This window comes from Thunnus maccoyii, chromosome 2 (genome assembly GCF_910596095.1).
Source record: "Thunnus maccoyii chromosome 2, fThuMac1.1, whole genome shotgun sequence".
Taxonomy (NCBI): Eukaryota; Metazoa; Chordata; class Actinopteri; order Scombriformes; family Scombridae; genus Thunnus; species Thunnus maccoyii.
The window spans coordinates 25,792,486-25,807,885 of record NC_056534.1 but is presented as its reverse complement, the minus strand read 5'-3'; the positions used below and the strand labels follow the sequence as shown (position 1 = coordinate 25,807,885).

At 41.1% G+C, this 15,400-nt stretch overlaps 1 protein-coding gene across 3 annotated transcripts in view; it reads left to right on the top strand.

Annotated features, from left to right (window-relative positions):
- rptor (regulatory associated protein of MTOR, complex 1) overlaps positions 1-15,400 on the top strand; it is a 179,817-nt gene that overhangs the window by 131,658 nt on the left and 32,759 nt on the right. For all 3 annotated transcript variants that reach the window (XM_042427087.1, XM_042427078.1, XM_042427071.1), the window contains exons 22-24: positions 9,552-9,670; positions 14,648-14,751; positions 15,189-15,366. In XM_042427087.1, coding sequence (XP_042283021.1) covers positions 9,552-9,670; positions 14,648-14,751; positions 15,189-15,366 — 401 coding nt within the window. The remainder of the gene's footprint in view (positions 1-9,551; positions 9,671-14,647; positions 14,752-15,188; positions 15,367-15,400) is intronic.

Genomic DNA, 15,400 nt, shown 5'->3' with positions numbered 1-15,400 from the left:
TTTTTTTTATTCTATCTTCTTCTAGTCCCCCAACATTACGGCTGCTTAAACCATGCAAATAAATTAATTGCATGAATACAATCTAGCTGCACTAGTAATTTGTTTATATAACCAAATGTGTCAAATCAAAACGTGTAATATAAAAAGTAGTAGCTCATAGTGACAACCCCACAGAGAATCATCGCAACTCTGCAGAGCTTAATAGCCTCTTTAGCTTGTTGTTTTGTTTTCTACTGCTTTATTTATTTACTGTTTAGATCACTCTCATCAACTGCTGCTGTTTTGCTGTTTCCAGCAAATCAGCAGACAACATTAGTGACTAGCTGGTGAACATAGTGGAGCATTTAGCAGCTAAAAGGAAGATATTTTAAAAGAAGATATTTTATCAGGGATTGGTGGAGACCAAGCCAGATCAAAAAAGGAGAGTAAATATTAGATTTACAGTCATCAGGTGGCCAGAAACATGACCTCAAATCAATGCTAATCTTTCTCTGTGGCCAAAAAACTGATTAATGTAGCTTTAAGGGAGATAACAGTAATTTTCCATAATCAATTTTACTGTTGAACCTGCTGCCACAATTTAGAGGCTGGGCTGTTTTTGAAACAGCGTGGACCTGTTTGGAATTAAACATGTATTTAGAATATCATCATGTTATTAATTTTGTATATATGTTCTATGAGTATGCATGTAGGCTAGTAGCAGCATGAGTGATGTAGATGCTGCTGCAGGCTGCACACAGTGGCAGGGACTGTGTTGCACACTTGGACACAGAAGCAGACTTCTCATGAACAAACACTCTCAAGAGGACGGAACTTGAGAAAAAAAATAGAGGGAAATAAATGACTAGGAGACTGTGATAGCACCAGTGAGGAGACCTCAGGCCACCCCTAGAGATGGTGAAGCCCCTCAAACGAGTGCAGGGATGGAGGAGAAAGCTCCCAGTCTAAAAATAGAACAAGTGTAAAAAAGGTTTGCAGATGTGTAAAGGACAGCAGAGCAGAGGAGGTGACAGGATAGACCCCGTGAGACACCTGAGGGCATTAAAGTGCTTTTCCTGGTACACACTAAACTGGAACCCGCTCACTTAACCCTGCTCTTAGGTGATTGGCAGGCTCCACCATATGTCCTGACAGCCAGTTTGTGTGCAAGCAGGAAAACCATTAACTCACTCCCACCTCCACAGGAAAGAGGAAAGTGAAACAGGGGATTCCCTTTTTTCTCCCTCTCTTTCTTTTTGTGTTATTGTTGCATTTCAAGTTACAAACCTCTTGTAATCTCCCAGCCGCCCTGTCACATCCCAGTGTGTGCCTTTTGCACGCCACAGTGGAAAATGAGTTGAAATGGAAAATTGAATGGAAAAGTAAATTGAGCTCTAGAGAACAATGAATTTGACTTGGCATGAAAGTAGGTTCAGGTACTGTAATGAAATGTCCTTTTCAGCCTGTTTTCTTTGATTTGCTGCTAAATGAATGCCACTTTATTTTAGGTGTACCTGACTCAGTCGAACTCAGCCTCATATCTGTCTTCTGAGTAACAGAACAATTTCCTCAGCTCTTAGATTTTAATTTTTAACACAATCTACTGTGTAAATCTGTGTGGTGTTATGACCTGGTTCAAGTGGCCACAACTAAAGGAAAACATACCATGTCAATGTTTAACAAAAGAAGCTTTATCAACCCAAATTAAGCCAAATTAAAGAAGTAACTAAATATAATTAAGGTGTGGATTTCAGTAGTATCAGTGGTGTATGGTGTGCATGGGTTTAAAATGTGCATGTGAGTGTTGTAAGGTTCAAAAAAGTAAAACATAACAAAACTACAGCAACATTACTAAACCAAACCAAAGAAAAAAAAACCCCACAAAGTATCCACACATAACCTTCATCCTGCCCTTGGACCACCACTTACCCCCACCCATTCTGATCAACCCTGATACTTGAGAAGAAAATTAAGAGTACAGGTGAGGTAAGGGCAATCAAAAAACAGGATGAAATAGGAAACTAAATCAAAAACCAAACTAATCACAAAAAGGAAAGAATTTATAAAAAGAACAAAAAAATCCCTCCATTATTCAACTGGGGCCAACTACCCAACCCCAGCTGGAAAAAAAGTTTAGCCAGTAGCTAAAGGACGGTAGGCTAAACAATTCTCGTTTAGCCTACCGCATGTGACAGGAACATCAGAATCAGGAGATTTCAGGTCCCTCTCACCGTCCAAACACACAGTAGGGACCTCAGGATCTGCAAACACACGCATGTCTCATCGCAGGCTGAGCAAACACCTGGATCAGGCGGGTGTGGAGCAGACACATAAGGGCTCTGTGCACGCATCATGGCGCAGGCTGGAAAAAATCCTGGATCACTCTGACCACTCTTTTCCAGCTCCCCAGACTCTAGTGGTTTGGAAATAATCACTGCAGCACATCGGCCCACATAGCACTACCAGCCACATTGTTGCCCAAAATCATACCCACATCATCAAGTGGCAACATGGGGTGCACACTGACAGGAACAATGTCCTGTACCAGCTCACAATCCAGCACAATATAATGGCATGGCACTGGCATTAAGCCCAGCTCCATACCCCTCATCAGTACAAAATCCTCTGTTTCTGTAGTGGGTGAAAAAGGCAGCACCACAATAAATGAGTGCTAAGTACCTGTGTCACGCAACAGTTTAATTGGTACACGCTTCTCACTACCAACCAAGAACACAACAGCATTGACGACAAACAGCTCAAAACCAGAACCAGTTTTGGGAATCAGGCCAGAACCAGAACTCAAATCCACACACAACGGTCTCTGCTCCAAAACTGTAGAACATAGCATAGTTGGAGCATACAATGGCAAACTGCGTGAAAGTGAATGATGCGGAGGCGACAGTGATGCCGCTTAGCTCTTGACTTCAACAGCAGTCAATGGTCCTTCCAATGATCTTCCCCATGGCGGTAATTACACACTCTGGCACCCTCAGGTCGCCCTGTAAAAGCAGACTTACGCAAGGAACCAGGCAAAAATTTTGCACCACCAGGGGAGTTACCACAGTTGTCATCCCCATTTTTTTCAGTCACCCCAAGAGCACGTCTCTGAAAAACTGCCCTTATGTATCAACACAAAATCATCAGCCAATTCAGCTGCTTTAATCGCGGTGGAGGGTTTTGCTCACTTAAATAGGTAGAATTGCACTGAGGGATAGTGTTTTTAAACTGTTACAACACAGTCAATTCACAAAGCTTATCAAAAGTATCAGCTTTCGCAGCTGAGCACCAACACTTAAAGTTAGACACCAAATAACAGACAGACTCCACATTTGTTTGCTTATTGTCCTTAACCCAATTCCTGAATTTCTGGCAAAATGCTTCAGGGACCAACTCGTATGCTTTTAGTACAGCTGACTTCACCGTATCTTAATCCAAATCATCCTCAGCACGTATAGCAGAATACGCCTCCTGAGCTCTCCCAGTGAGGGCGCACTGAAGCATTAGTACTCTGTCTGAATCTGGCCAATTTTTTCCATCTGCAACACGTTCAAAAAGAGTGAAAAAAGTGTCATGGTCTCGCTCATTAAACTTCGACACCAAACACAACAACATCAACACCACCTGGGGCAGAACCAACAGAAGCAGAATCCTCTGTACTAGACCCCCCTGGAGAAAGCTTGGTTTGACTCAAAAGTCAAACCAGCTGTCTGCACAACTGCTGGCGCAGACACCAGCACTGGCGCTAGCTCCACTGCGACTGGACAAAACTTGCTCTTCTGTAACACACCTTGTTCAAACAAAGACAACAAAACTGCTTTTCTAATTTCATCTTTCTGACTTTTCTCTGCAACAACAATGCCATAATGGTCAGCTATTTTTTCTAACTGCTCCTTCTTAGAACTATTCAAAAACGCCACCATAAGCATCTCAAAAAACCCCAACAAGGAAGCCATAATTACAAATTACTGAAACAGACAGTATCACTGCCAAATTAAGCACTTGGGCTAATGACAACCCCCAACAGAATTTCTGAACTACATAACAAAAACTTACTAAAAACTCACCCAAAGTCTTCACGTGGCTTGTGGCAGGTATTAACACACTGAAAACCAGCAGACTTGTGAAGTGACCTGCTAGCAGGCAACCCCACAAAATCATGCAGACGTGCCCCTAAGACAGCTGTCCGAAAACGGCTGACGCTAACCACGTCGCCACAACACTACAAAAAAAAATAAAACAAATGGACGCAACCCAAGGGGAAACGCCACTACAGCCTAACTGGGAGTACTCTGTATAAAAGCATGTCAAAACAGTAACACTTACCTTCTGAACGGCACACAACAAACCAACCCAAGTCAAAAAACAATGCTTCCAGAGAGAATAAACACATGGTGTATCTCCCAAAACCAACAAACCAGAGCAAAAGTAGAGCTTAACCAAAGACCAAAATCCAGCACACAACTGGACCAAATCACCTCAACAGCTGCGTAGTCACACCATGCACCCAACTGCTACCTGAGGCACAGAAGAAACTTTTTAACAATCTAACCCTAATGGATGAGCCCCCATTTATTATGACCTGGCTCAAGTGGCCACAACAAAAGAGAAACACACTATGTCAACATTTAACAAAAGAAGCTTTATTAAACCAAATTAAAGAAGTAAGGAGGGGAGAGCAGAGAGCTGCACACAGCAGCAGTCAGAAGAGAGTGAGACAGAGCTGCCTCAGCTACGTTCATGTTAATCACCTGGCCACACCGTGGGCCCTCAGGTGTCGCCAGTTGCCCTAACGAGCACCTGCAGAAACAGAGCAGACAGGTAAATCCCAAGGCCAAACACAGATGACATCAGGGGTCGTCACAATGGGGATAAACTCATATACGCACCTCATTTTCATTTTACTCACACAGAGACAGTAGTGGCCAAAGGTGATCATATTTTTTGTCTGCCCTTTTCCCTCTCTGGGAAGACATATCAAGTCATCCTCTAATCTGGGATTTATCATGGATCCAGAGTTAATCAAACTCAGTCTAAACTATTCATCCTTGTTGTCCATCTGTTCTAGTAGTATTTTTTTGGGACACAGGTACCATGGGAAAAAAAGCCCACAACAACAACAAAAAAACGCCTGGCACAGCACTTGCTCTCATTACCTTTTAATCTGACAAACTTAGCATTCGATGTTCAGTTAAACCTTTTTCAAGCTGCTTCGGGGCACTTAATGCTGGTGTGAGGTCCCCATGTAAACAGGTTAAAAGACATATTGGCCCCTCGCCCACTAAGCTGTGCCCCCACCATGGCTGAAAAGAGTCCCAGCCTCCCAGCGCTTGTTTATAGCTCCCACCTCGCAGTGTGCTGCATGTATAAACAAGCAGGGCAGAGCAAATGAATGGATATTTTCTAGTATGCTGTACAGGCGCATATAGACGGGCTGAAATACAGAGTACCTGTACAGAGTACCGAATTGAATTCCATGTTCTGTTGACATTTACATTTCTGTCATCACTTACATTCAGTTATCTAACTCAGCTGAGACTTCACTTGTCATTTCTGACTTTTCAGTTGTTCACTCATTTGCTTCTATCTTTTGTTTGGTTTGAAGTTGTTTTCAAAAAGACCCTTGGGAGCTTGTTTTTCATCTTGCTTTAAAATGTATTACCGTAACTTGTTTTTCTCTTTCTGGCAAACAACATACATTCTCAGTTTTATCTCATCTATGTTTTAACATTGCAAACCAAACTAGAAAAAATGTTGACAGGTAGAGGGTTCTGTGTATTATAGCGTAGCAGTTTAAAACGAATTGAAACCATAAATGCTAAATGCTGTTACCACTGGGCACTAGCCTACAAGAAATCAGCAGGATAACAAAACTGTGTGGGAGTTGAGGCAGAGTTGCAATAGTGATTTATTGATTTACTTTGTAAAAATTCATTCTTTTCTTTGTTTGTGTTTGCCCTCTTACTATATTTTGCCTGAATGAATTAGTTAGATGCCATAGCCACGCTGGTGTCTCCGTGAGGCTGGATAAAAGTTGACGTTCAGAGTTTGTTTCTGGTCTTTGTTTATGATGAAGTAAAAGTAAAAATGTAAATTGTAGTGATTGGTATGGTAGAGGTAGTCATGTTAACATGCTCCAAAGACAACGCTAACATGCTAATATTTAGCAGATATAATGTTTATCATGTTTATCATCTTAGTTCAGTGTTACCATGCTAACATTTGCTAATTAGTACTAAATACAAAGTACAGTTGAGACTAAGGGAATGTCATTTGTATTCTAGGTATTTGTTTATCAACCAAAGTTTTAGAGAAATTGAAATTTTGACCTGACGATGACTCTAGACTAACAGTAAGGGGATCATACAACGTAACATAAATCTCTTCACCAGATTTCATGGCAATCCATCAAATAGTTGTCGAGACCTTTGTTGCCTGTCACACTCCCCACCCATCTCCCCACCATCCTCCAAACAAAAAAAAAAAAGACAGTTGTCGAGAAATTTTAATCTGACCCAGATACTGTATGTCAACCTACGGTGGTGGCAGAGGTAAAGTCAAGGGATCTCCAAAGTCATTAGGATTCATTATCTGGGAAACATGAATGTCTGAACCAAATTGTGTCACAGTTCATCTTGTACATATTGAGATATGACACCAGATTATAAAAGTCAGTTCATCGTCAGCCATCAGCATATCTACCAAATTTGATGACAATCCATCTAATAGTTGTCCAGAACCAGTGTGTAAGATTTAGTGGCATCTAGCGGTGAGGTTGATTGCAACCAAAGTCCGTTCCGCTGGTGCCATTAAATCTTACACACTGGTCCTTTAAAGCCAAAAATGTCAACTTAATGGTGGCGCTAGAGAAAGAGTCAGGGGATGTCAAGGTCATTAAGATTTGTTCTCTTGGGAACAAGCAATTTTTTTTTTTTTCCAAAGTTGAGATATTTGGGTCTGGACTTAAGTGGTAGATCAACTGGCCAACATTGGCCATCCACTAGCATGGCTTAAAAAAAAAGGACAGTAAAACTCAACATCAGAGTAACATGACACATAATCATATTAAAATGATTATACAACACTCTCGCTCCTCTGTACCTCTGGTGGGACTCCTCCCATACTCAGCAGCAGCAGCTCCAGTCTGACCAGCAGTCCAACAGTTGTTGAGACACTTCATTTAAAACCAAAAATGTTAACCAGGGTTGCCTAGAGGAAAAATCAAGGGATAAAGTCATTAGTTCATCCCCTGAGGAACATGAATGTCAGTGCAAAATTTAATGGCAGTCCATCCAGTATTTGTTAAATATCTCAACAAATTGTCAGTATTTCTTAAGATATTTTACTCTAGACCAAAGAGGTGGACTGGCTGTGTCTTGATATAAATGCCAGATAAAGGTGTCTTAAGGTTGCACTGTGCCTTACTCAGACATTTTCTATATCTGCGTTGACATTTATATTTTATCACATCAAAGGTTTAGATTCACATCTACCTGCGTCAGTGTATTTGAGGCACTCTCACATTTAAAAAGCACCACAGATATGATTTGGTGCAGCTTACACTGCTTACAGCTCCCTGTGAAATGTATTTAAAATATGCCTCACAGAGGAATTTCTTCTCTGCTTTCAAATGTTCTGATGCATTTTTTATGCCTCGACCATTTGAAGCTCCAAAAATCACTATGCAGTGTTAAAAGTATTTTATGTCATCACCAGAATTGAGGAGGCCATAAAACCATGATGCAGTGGTTCATTTAGCCAATGGTTAACATCTTTACTACTGTACATCCATTTCACTCACTGCTCTCTCTGTGCAAGTCTTCAAGTGACACAAGTGTCACATCAGGACAAGGCACTGGTGCAGTGTACAGCCAGTGAATAATATCCACCACCACGTTCCCTCATGTGCACTACGTAGAGGCGATGCAGTGGTAATTTGTGTGCACCCGTGATGTGGTGCGGCGGTTAAATGGGAGAGAAACCATATTTCACATTTATCAACTGGCTGTTTACTGCAGCAGCTACTGTGCAGGCTAGCTATCACTAATCATATCCTGCCCCTCAGGCTACAGCCTAATCACCTCTTCAACTCTCTCACTCACTTTCTCTCCCTCAGTCACTATTTCCCTCTATCTTTTCACCTCTTTCCCATTTTCCCTTTCATTCTTCTCCTGGTTTCCTCTTTTTTTCTTTCTCTGTGTTCCTCCTCCTCTGTTTTCTTCTTTTTGACCAATCTTTGTCCCTATTTCAGAGCACACAGGCTACTGAAATGTCTAATCCTTCTCTCTCTCTTTCTTTCCTCCCACTGGCCTCTCTGCTCCTCACCTTTTCCACCTTCCTCCTTGTTCTGTATCGTATCCCTTCTGTCTCCCCTAGCTGTAGCACTTCATCCTCCTCCTCTCCTTTCTTTGGATCATCCCTCCTTTGTCTCACATCTTTGAAGTGTGGGACCATTGAACTCTCCTGGGGTTCTCTGGAGATCAGTCTGAGCAGCGGTCCAGGCCTCAGTCATTCTAACTTCTCCACAGTACCCTAAGGAGTTCAGCCTGTTCATGGAAAAGTTGGGAAGGAAGCAGAGATGTTGGGAGATAAAATGAAGAGCGGTCATCCTCAGAGGTCAAGTTTACAGGATCACCTGCTTGGTTGAGAGTAGGAGAAGGACAGAGAGGTTGAAACAGAAAGTGGGGTTAAAGTTAGAAACAGCAACAGTTTGGAGGCTATTACCACTCAGTGTCCCTATGGCTGACACAGAGGGAGAAAAGAAAGACAACAGATTGGAGCTGACAGACATAGGGATGCAAAGAAGGGAGGAAAAAAAAAAACAAGTAAAAAAAGGCACAGCAGCAGGGAAGGAGGCTGGGTGAACTGCAGAGGCAACGTGTTAAAGCAAGTAAAAGTCCAGAATGAGGGAGGGTGTGTGGAAGAGAAGGAGGTTGCTGCTAACACAAAGAGATGCACAACAAACAATCTGATGTCGACGACACTTCAGGAGGCAACTCTCAAGAAAAAATGACAGGAGATGAAGGTAGATGGTAAATTAGCAGACAAGCACAACAAAGAGGAGACGGAGAGTTAAAAATCACAAGTTTAAAGAACGATAAACAACCTGAAGAGTGAAATTGCGAAGATTGTCACCTTTCTCCACAGACAATGCCGAAGATAAGAGTAGTGACAGATTAACAAAACCACCTGACAGCAGGAGAGACTTTGTCCATTTGTGTTCATGATAACAGTGATTGTTGACAGCAATGAAGCTCCAATGGATGAGAAGAGCCAACTGTTTGTACTGTGTGAGTGTGTGTGCGCACACACACACACACCTCAACTCATCCAGAGGAAAATGACCGGGGCGGGTAGCATGATGCTAATGAGATGATTGTGCATTACCACTTATCTGTGCTGTGGTAATGAACTCAGATGAGAGTTACACCAGAGTGAGGTGTATGTGCCCTTGAGTGCCGTATATGTGTGTATCTGGATTTAGTGGTTAGTGTTTATCATCTAAAACTGAATTTTATTTGCAGAAAATTTTAAAACTACTGAACCTGCTTATTTCCTTTGTGCATCTTTTCCAGGTGTGTCCTTCAACAGTGTTTACACTCAAATCTGGAGAGTGCTGCTACATCTTGCTGCAGACCCTTTTCCTGAAGTGTCTGATCTGGCCATGAAGGTCCTTAACAGCATCGCCTACAAGGTATGTAGTGCACATGTTTGAGTGTCTTAAGCTACGCACAAATGTTCTAGGAGGAGCTCAGGAATTGTTGGAGCTGTTGTTTGGGTGTTTTACTCTTTTAGTTGTTGCTTACAATGTTGAGGATCCAGGACTTGAAGTTTTTTCACTACTGTTCTCATTATAAGTCATTTCGAAGATGAGTATCAACTAATTTCCTCAAGTGTAATGTAATGGGGGGTGTTATAATTGACTTTTTGTCTCAATATCCATATGTCAGTACTTTCTCACTACCTGGTTATGCAGTGAAAAAGATCTGTTTCCAGCACACATGCCCCACCCTCCCACCAGCATTTTCCTCCTCCAAAAGGCCATTACTTTTGTGCAAATGCAGTTAAGCGCCAATGACTCCCCCAGGCTCAGCAGAACAGAGCAGAGCAGAGCAAAGAGGCTTCCGTAACTTAAGGAGCCGCAATAACCACTATAGTCCACCACCCATCCTAATCCTGAGGCAAAATTTCCTACCACCAACACCAATTGTCCCCTCAGTTACCTTCAAACGAGCAGCATCTCTGCAATGAGACTCCCTACTGGACTGCAATAAAAAACAACAGGGCTTGATTTACAACATAATGCAATAGACTTCTCTTCCACCAGGTAATGCACTGGGCTGTCTGCGTGGCACTGCAACACACTCCTGTGGTGTTGGTTACTGTGTATCTGCAGACCTGAAGTCAACTGAGCAAACACTGGTGTCATATTTATTAAAAAAAAAACACTCTGACAGCCAACATATGGGAACAAACAGACTTTCAGCCACACTATAATCCCAAGGCAGATAACTGAAACAGAAATAGAGACAATTCAGTCAAGCACTGCAACCACCTCAGACCTTCTGTGTCATCTTTAGAAGTCTGTTAATTGCAAGAGCTGTTGATTTTAGGTTTTAGGCTTGGCTCAAGTCAGACTTCATTGATAAAAATTAGGATATAACTTGTGCTTGACTGCTGAGACTTGCTTTAGCCTTGACTACTGAAATACTTGACTTGAGACTTTAAAGCAAAAACCATAAAGTCTCAAGTTTTGACTGGTAAAATCCATACATATTAATGTTAACAACAAAGAATAAGACAGCATCAAGCACGCCTTCTATGCCTACACAATTTCAATATTTAATTATTGGACATCAGCATTGAAAGAATTTGGTCTCACCTTTAAATACACCATTTACAAAGCTTCAAAAGGTGCTTGTTCAAATACTGTATCATTTTAATTTTAATGACTTGAGACTTAACTTGGGACTTGTCTCAGTTGACTTTAATGTGTCTTGATCAACTTGAGAGTTGACTTGGACTTTTACAATTGACTATAGACTTAATTTGGACTTGTCTCAATTGACTTGACCTATCTCCACTGCCTTGAAACTTAACTTGAACTTGATTTACATCTACCAACTTTAACTTGTCTCGGCTGCCTTAAAATTTGACTTTGATTTGTCTCAATTGACTGAAGAGTTGACCTGAACTTGTCTCAATTGACTTGAGACTTAATTTGTTTCAACTGACGTGAAACATCACTTGAACTTGTTTCAGCAGACTTGAAACGTTACTTGCACTTGACTCTTGTTTGAGTGACTTGAGATTTGATTTGTCTCGACTGACTCAGGATTTGATTTGAATTGTCTCAGTTTGACATGAGACTTAGGTTGGACTTGTCTCGGTTGCTTTAAAAACAGCTCGGCTTCTTGCTTCTCCTGAATGATACTGAACTAAAATATTCTTACTGTGATTTAGATCACACACTCCTCTTCAGCTCTGGTTATACACCTACATCACAGTCCAGTTTGAAATGAGTGCAGTTCAGTGTGTGGTGCTGGTTTCATTCATGTCATACATACTATTCTGACATGAAAGCTGTGTTAATAGATGATATGGATGATATATTTCACATTTGGTCAGATACTGAATCAATGACACTAATCCTGGGTTCCCACCATGAAACTGTGGTGATTGTTTAGATCTTCTGTGCTGCCGGGTTGAAGATGTGTGTGAGGCATCCACGTTTTAGAATTTGTATCTTATTTGCAGTAACATCCATATCTGAAGCTTTGTCTACTGTCATGGCTACAACTTTGTGTTCTATCATAATCAGCCTTATTGCCTAAACATGTGAACACATAAAAGGAAAATACACTTAATACCTTTAATTAAATTCTTCAAAGTCTTCACTACAAATATTATGAGTGTGGACAGACATGTAAACTGCAACTTGACTGGCTGGCGGAGGCATACATCCATAAGGTGGTATTTCTATTTTTTTCTTGCAGAGAGCATCATCAGAGATGACTTAATCAGAACATTCATCCCAAGTTCACCACTGTTAACATCAGACTAACTGGGAATCCAGCACTTTTAATTAGGATTTTAAATGTCAAATGTTATTGATTTGTAACAAAGAGAACAAGGTCAGCAGCTAATTAAAATTTGCTTGCTTCTTAGATAATGAAAGCATTAAATATTTTTTTAATAGTCCCTTCCTGCTGCATGATTCTGTGGTGAAAGTCATGGGTCTTTTTTTTTTCTTTAATCCCGGTATTCTAGTGTGTCTGGTCTTTTCACCGTACTCACTGAAGTTTGACTTGTGAAATTGCAAGAGAAATAAATACAGTTTTATTGAAAACAGATTTTCAGAAAACAGAAGTTTCACCTGACAAAGAGTTATAGTCAGTTGAAACATTAATTTATAAAGTCCTTCAATGTTTCAGTGGACGACGTAATTCACTCACTCATGCAGTTTGTTTACTTGACAAGACAAAAAGCAGTTATAGTCATAAGAGGAGATTATGACTTGAGAGGCCCGAATCCTCTAATTCCCCTTATCTGACGCAGCACAAATCTCCTCTCTTACACTCAGCTCCTCATTCTTCTCCAACCAACCACATCTTCCCTCCATCAGTCCACCATCTCTACTTTGACAAATCACCTCTAACATTTACCAGCTAAAATTTTAGATGCACCTTCAATAATTAAATAGGACCATTCAGTTTTTCTGAGCTGTCATCAGCTTTCACGCCTATGTCCTACCGGAACCATGCTAATAGCATGGTCTGTAAATTGTTTGCTCAGTTGACTCACTCTTTAGCCAATTAATGATTGAAGAAGAGAGGGGAAACGGGTTGAAACGGGAGAGCAAGCTGTTTCCCAGCGTAGAGCAACGCAGCTGGTAGAACCGATTACCCACCCCCACCCCTGGTTTCCTGCTAATGCAGGAGTTTTGCATATCACATTTTCTGGAGAGCTTGTCAGCAGATAAGGCATGTGGCCTCCTGCGTTAACGTGATGTTTGTTTACCACATGTTGATGACCGGCAAATGTTGATGAATAATCCATGAACATGTTGCATAATGGAGCCCTTTTAACTGATGGGCCTGTAATTTCACATTCATACCAGCATATGGCCAAATGTATCTAGAATGTTCTCTGGTGATTAAAGGACACACATTTGGTGAAATTTGGTGACTTGAAACAGATCACATAGTTATTAATGGATGCGCACTTGACTGTTAAGGGAATAAAACCTCTGAAACTTTAGTGCCGGACAGGCTTGATAACCACTTGTCCAACCTGCTGCCAAAGGATGTTTTGTTTGTGCCTTCACTAGACGACCGCTGCACTTTGCTGCAACCCAGTGGTGGAAAGTAACTAAGTACATTTACTCAAGTACTGTACTTAAGTACAATTTTGAGGTACTTGTACTTTACTTGAGTACTTCCATGTGATGCTACTTTATACTTCCACTCCCCAACATTTCAGAGGGAAATATTGTACTTTCTACTCCACTACATTTATTTGACAGCTTTAGTTACTTTCAGATGAAGATTTGATACAATGGATAATATAACAAGCTTTTAAAATACAACACATTGTTAAAGATAAAACCAGTGGTTTCCAACCTTTTTGGCTTTCGACATCTTACAAAAAGCAGTGTGTAGTCGTAATAATCTAATGATGTCATATATAATAATATATCAGTCAGAGGGACCAACGATAAACGATCTTAATACTTCTTTCATCACTGCTGCAACCCCTCGCTAACTCTCAAATGAGCTCCAGAAGGCTTCATGCTACGGTGTTGAGCTCAGTTTTTCCATTATAATATGTGTAGTTTCTCTGCATGGTGTCTGCGGTGCATTGCTGCCTTCAAGACACTTGCTGCTACCCATCGTCCGCATACACTCATTTTCCAATTTGTCAAAAATAAGGTTGTTTATCTAGTTTGCTTTTTTATGTCCTCATCATATTGATCTTGTTCTGCTTGAGTAGAAAAAGTACTTAGATTAGTGACAGAGCTATTTCCATAATAATCCTTTCAACTGCTTTTACTGCTGTTTTGTTTCATTTCCAATTGTCTTTTAATGAAGCGCTAACAGCTAACCCTTGTTACTGTTGTCTTTATACCCTCACAAATGCAGTATATTGTATGTGTGTGAACTATGCATTTAAAACTTTTCTCCTTCCCTCTCAGCCTTTTAGACAAATGCAAAACAAAAGATACCTGCCGCAATTTTGTAATTAGCATAGAAATCAATTCAAAAGCAATCCCTGCTAGTAAAATGTGTTTGCCTGTGTTAACTAGATTTACACTGCAGAGTTTTCTCTCCAACCGGCTTTTGTAAACAACTCTGCTATTCATCAGTGATGCTTTCGCTCTACTATCTTTATTAAGTTTACTCCTCCCCAGTGTGCAGCCATTAGACGACTCACAATGAAGAGGTTATATTACCTGCTTCGTTTAATGAGATAAAGTTCTGGGAATTTAGGCAAACTTTTAAATGCGCTGTTACTATAGGAAGTGGGATCCGCTTTTCAGGTATTGCTTCTAATCCTCTGAAATATCTCAATCCTTTGTCCCTTCTACCCTTTTTAGCTTCTAATTCCAAATGTCCAGTGATATAACCTAATGAAACAACAGTTAACTAACCCACCGTTTCTTTCCACTCAGGCAACCATGAACGCTCGGCCTCAGAGGATCCTGGACTCTGGATCTCTCACCCAGTCAGCCCCGGCCAGCCCCACCAGCAAGGGCACGCACATCCACCAGGCTGGGTGAGGAACACACACATGAATCCCAACACATACAGAAAACTAATTATATTGGAGCCTGAAAACATTTGCGTCATGCATACAGCTCACTCAACCTTCCTTCTAGCAAGACAGAAACACAATTTCGTTTAATGATGAGGACATTGGGGGGAACCTTCAGCTGAATTATGTGAATTTCTTGGAAAAATGTTATTGTTTGCATCACTTTAGATTCATTATTGTAACCCTTAAGATTCTTTATCTCATTTTTTCAAGAGCATAAACTCAAAGAGAATATAAACAAGGAAAAAAATGACAAACACATGATAACCGACTAGTTTTAAACAAACTAACGATTATGTATTTTATGTGTAAAATTATACCAATATGGGATTTAGTATTTATACCAGTATTCTGCCTCCTCCTGTCTTGTCTTCACCTTCCTTTCTCTGGTCCTCCAGTGGTTCTCCTCCCATGCCTAGCACCAGCAGCTCCAGCCTGACCAACGAGGTGCCCAAACCCCCAGCCAGAGAGCAGCCGGCTACACGCCCCCCTTACACACCCACATTGGGAGGACAGGCGCCCCACTCCCACCAGTTCCCTCGCACTCGCAAGATGTTTGACAAGGGACCTGAGCAGGTAGAAGAACATAGCTCAGCCAAAATGTGGGAAG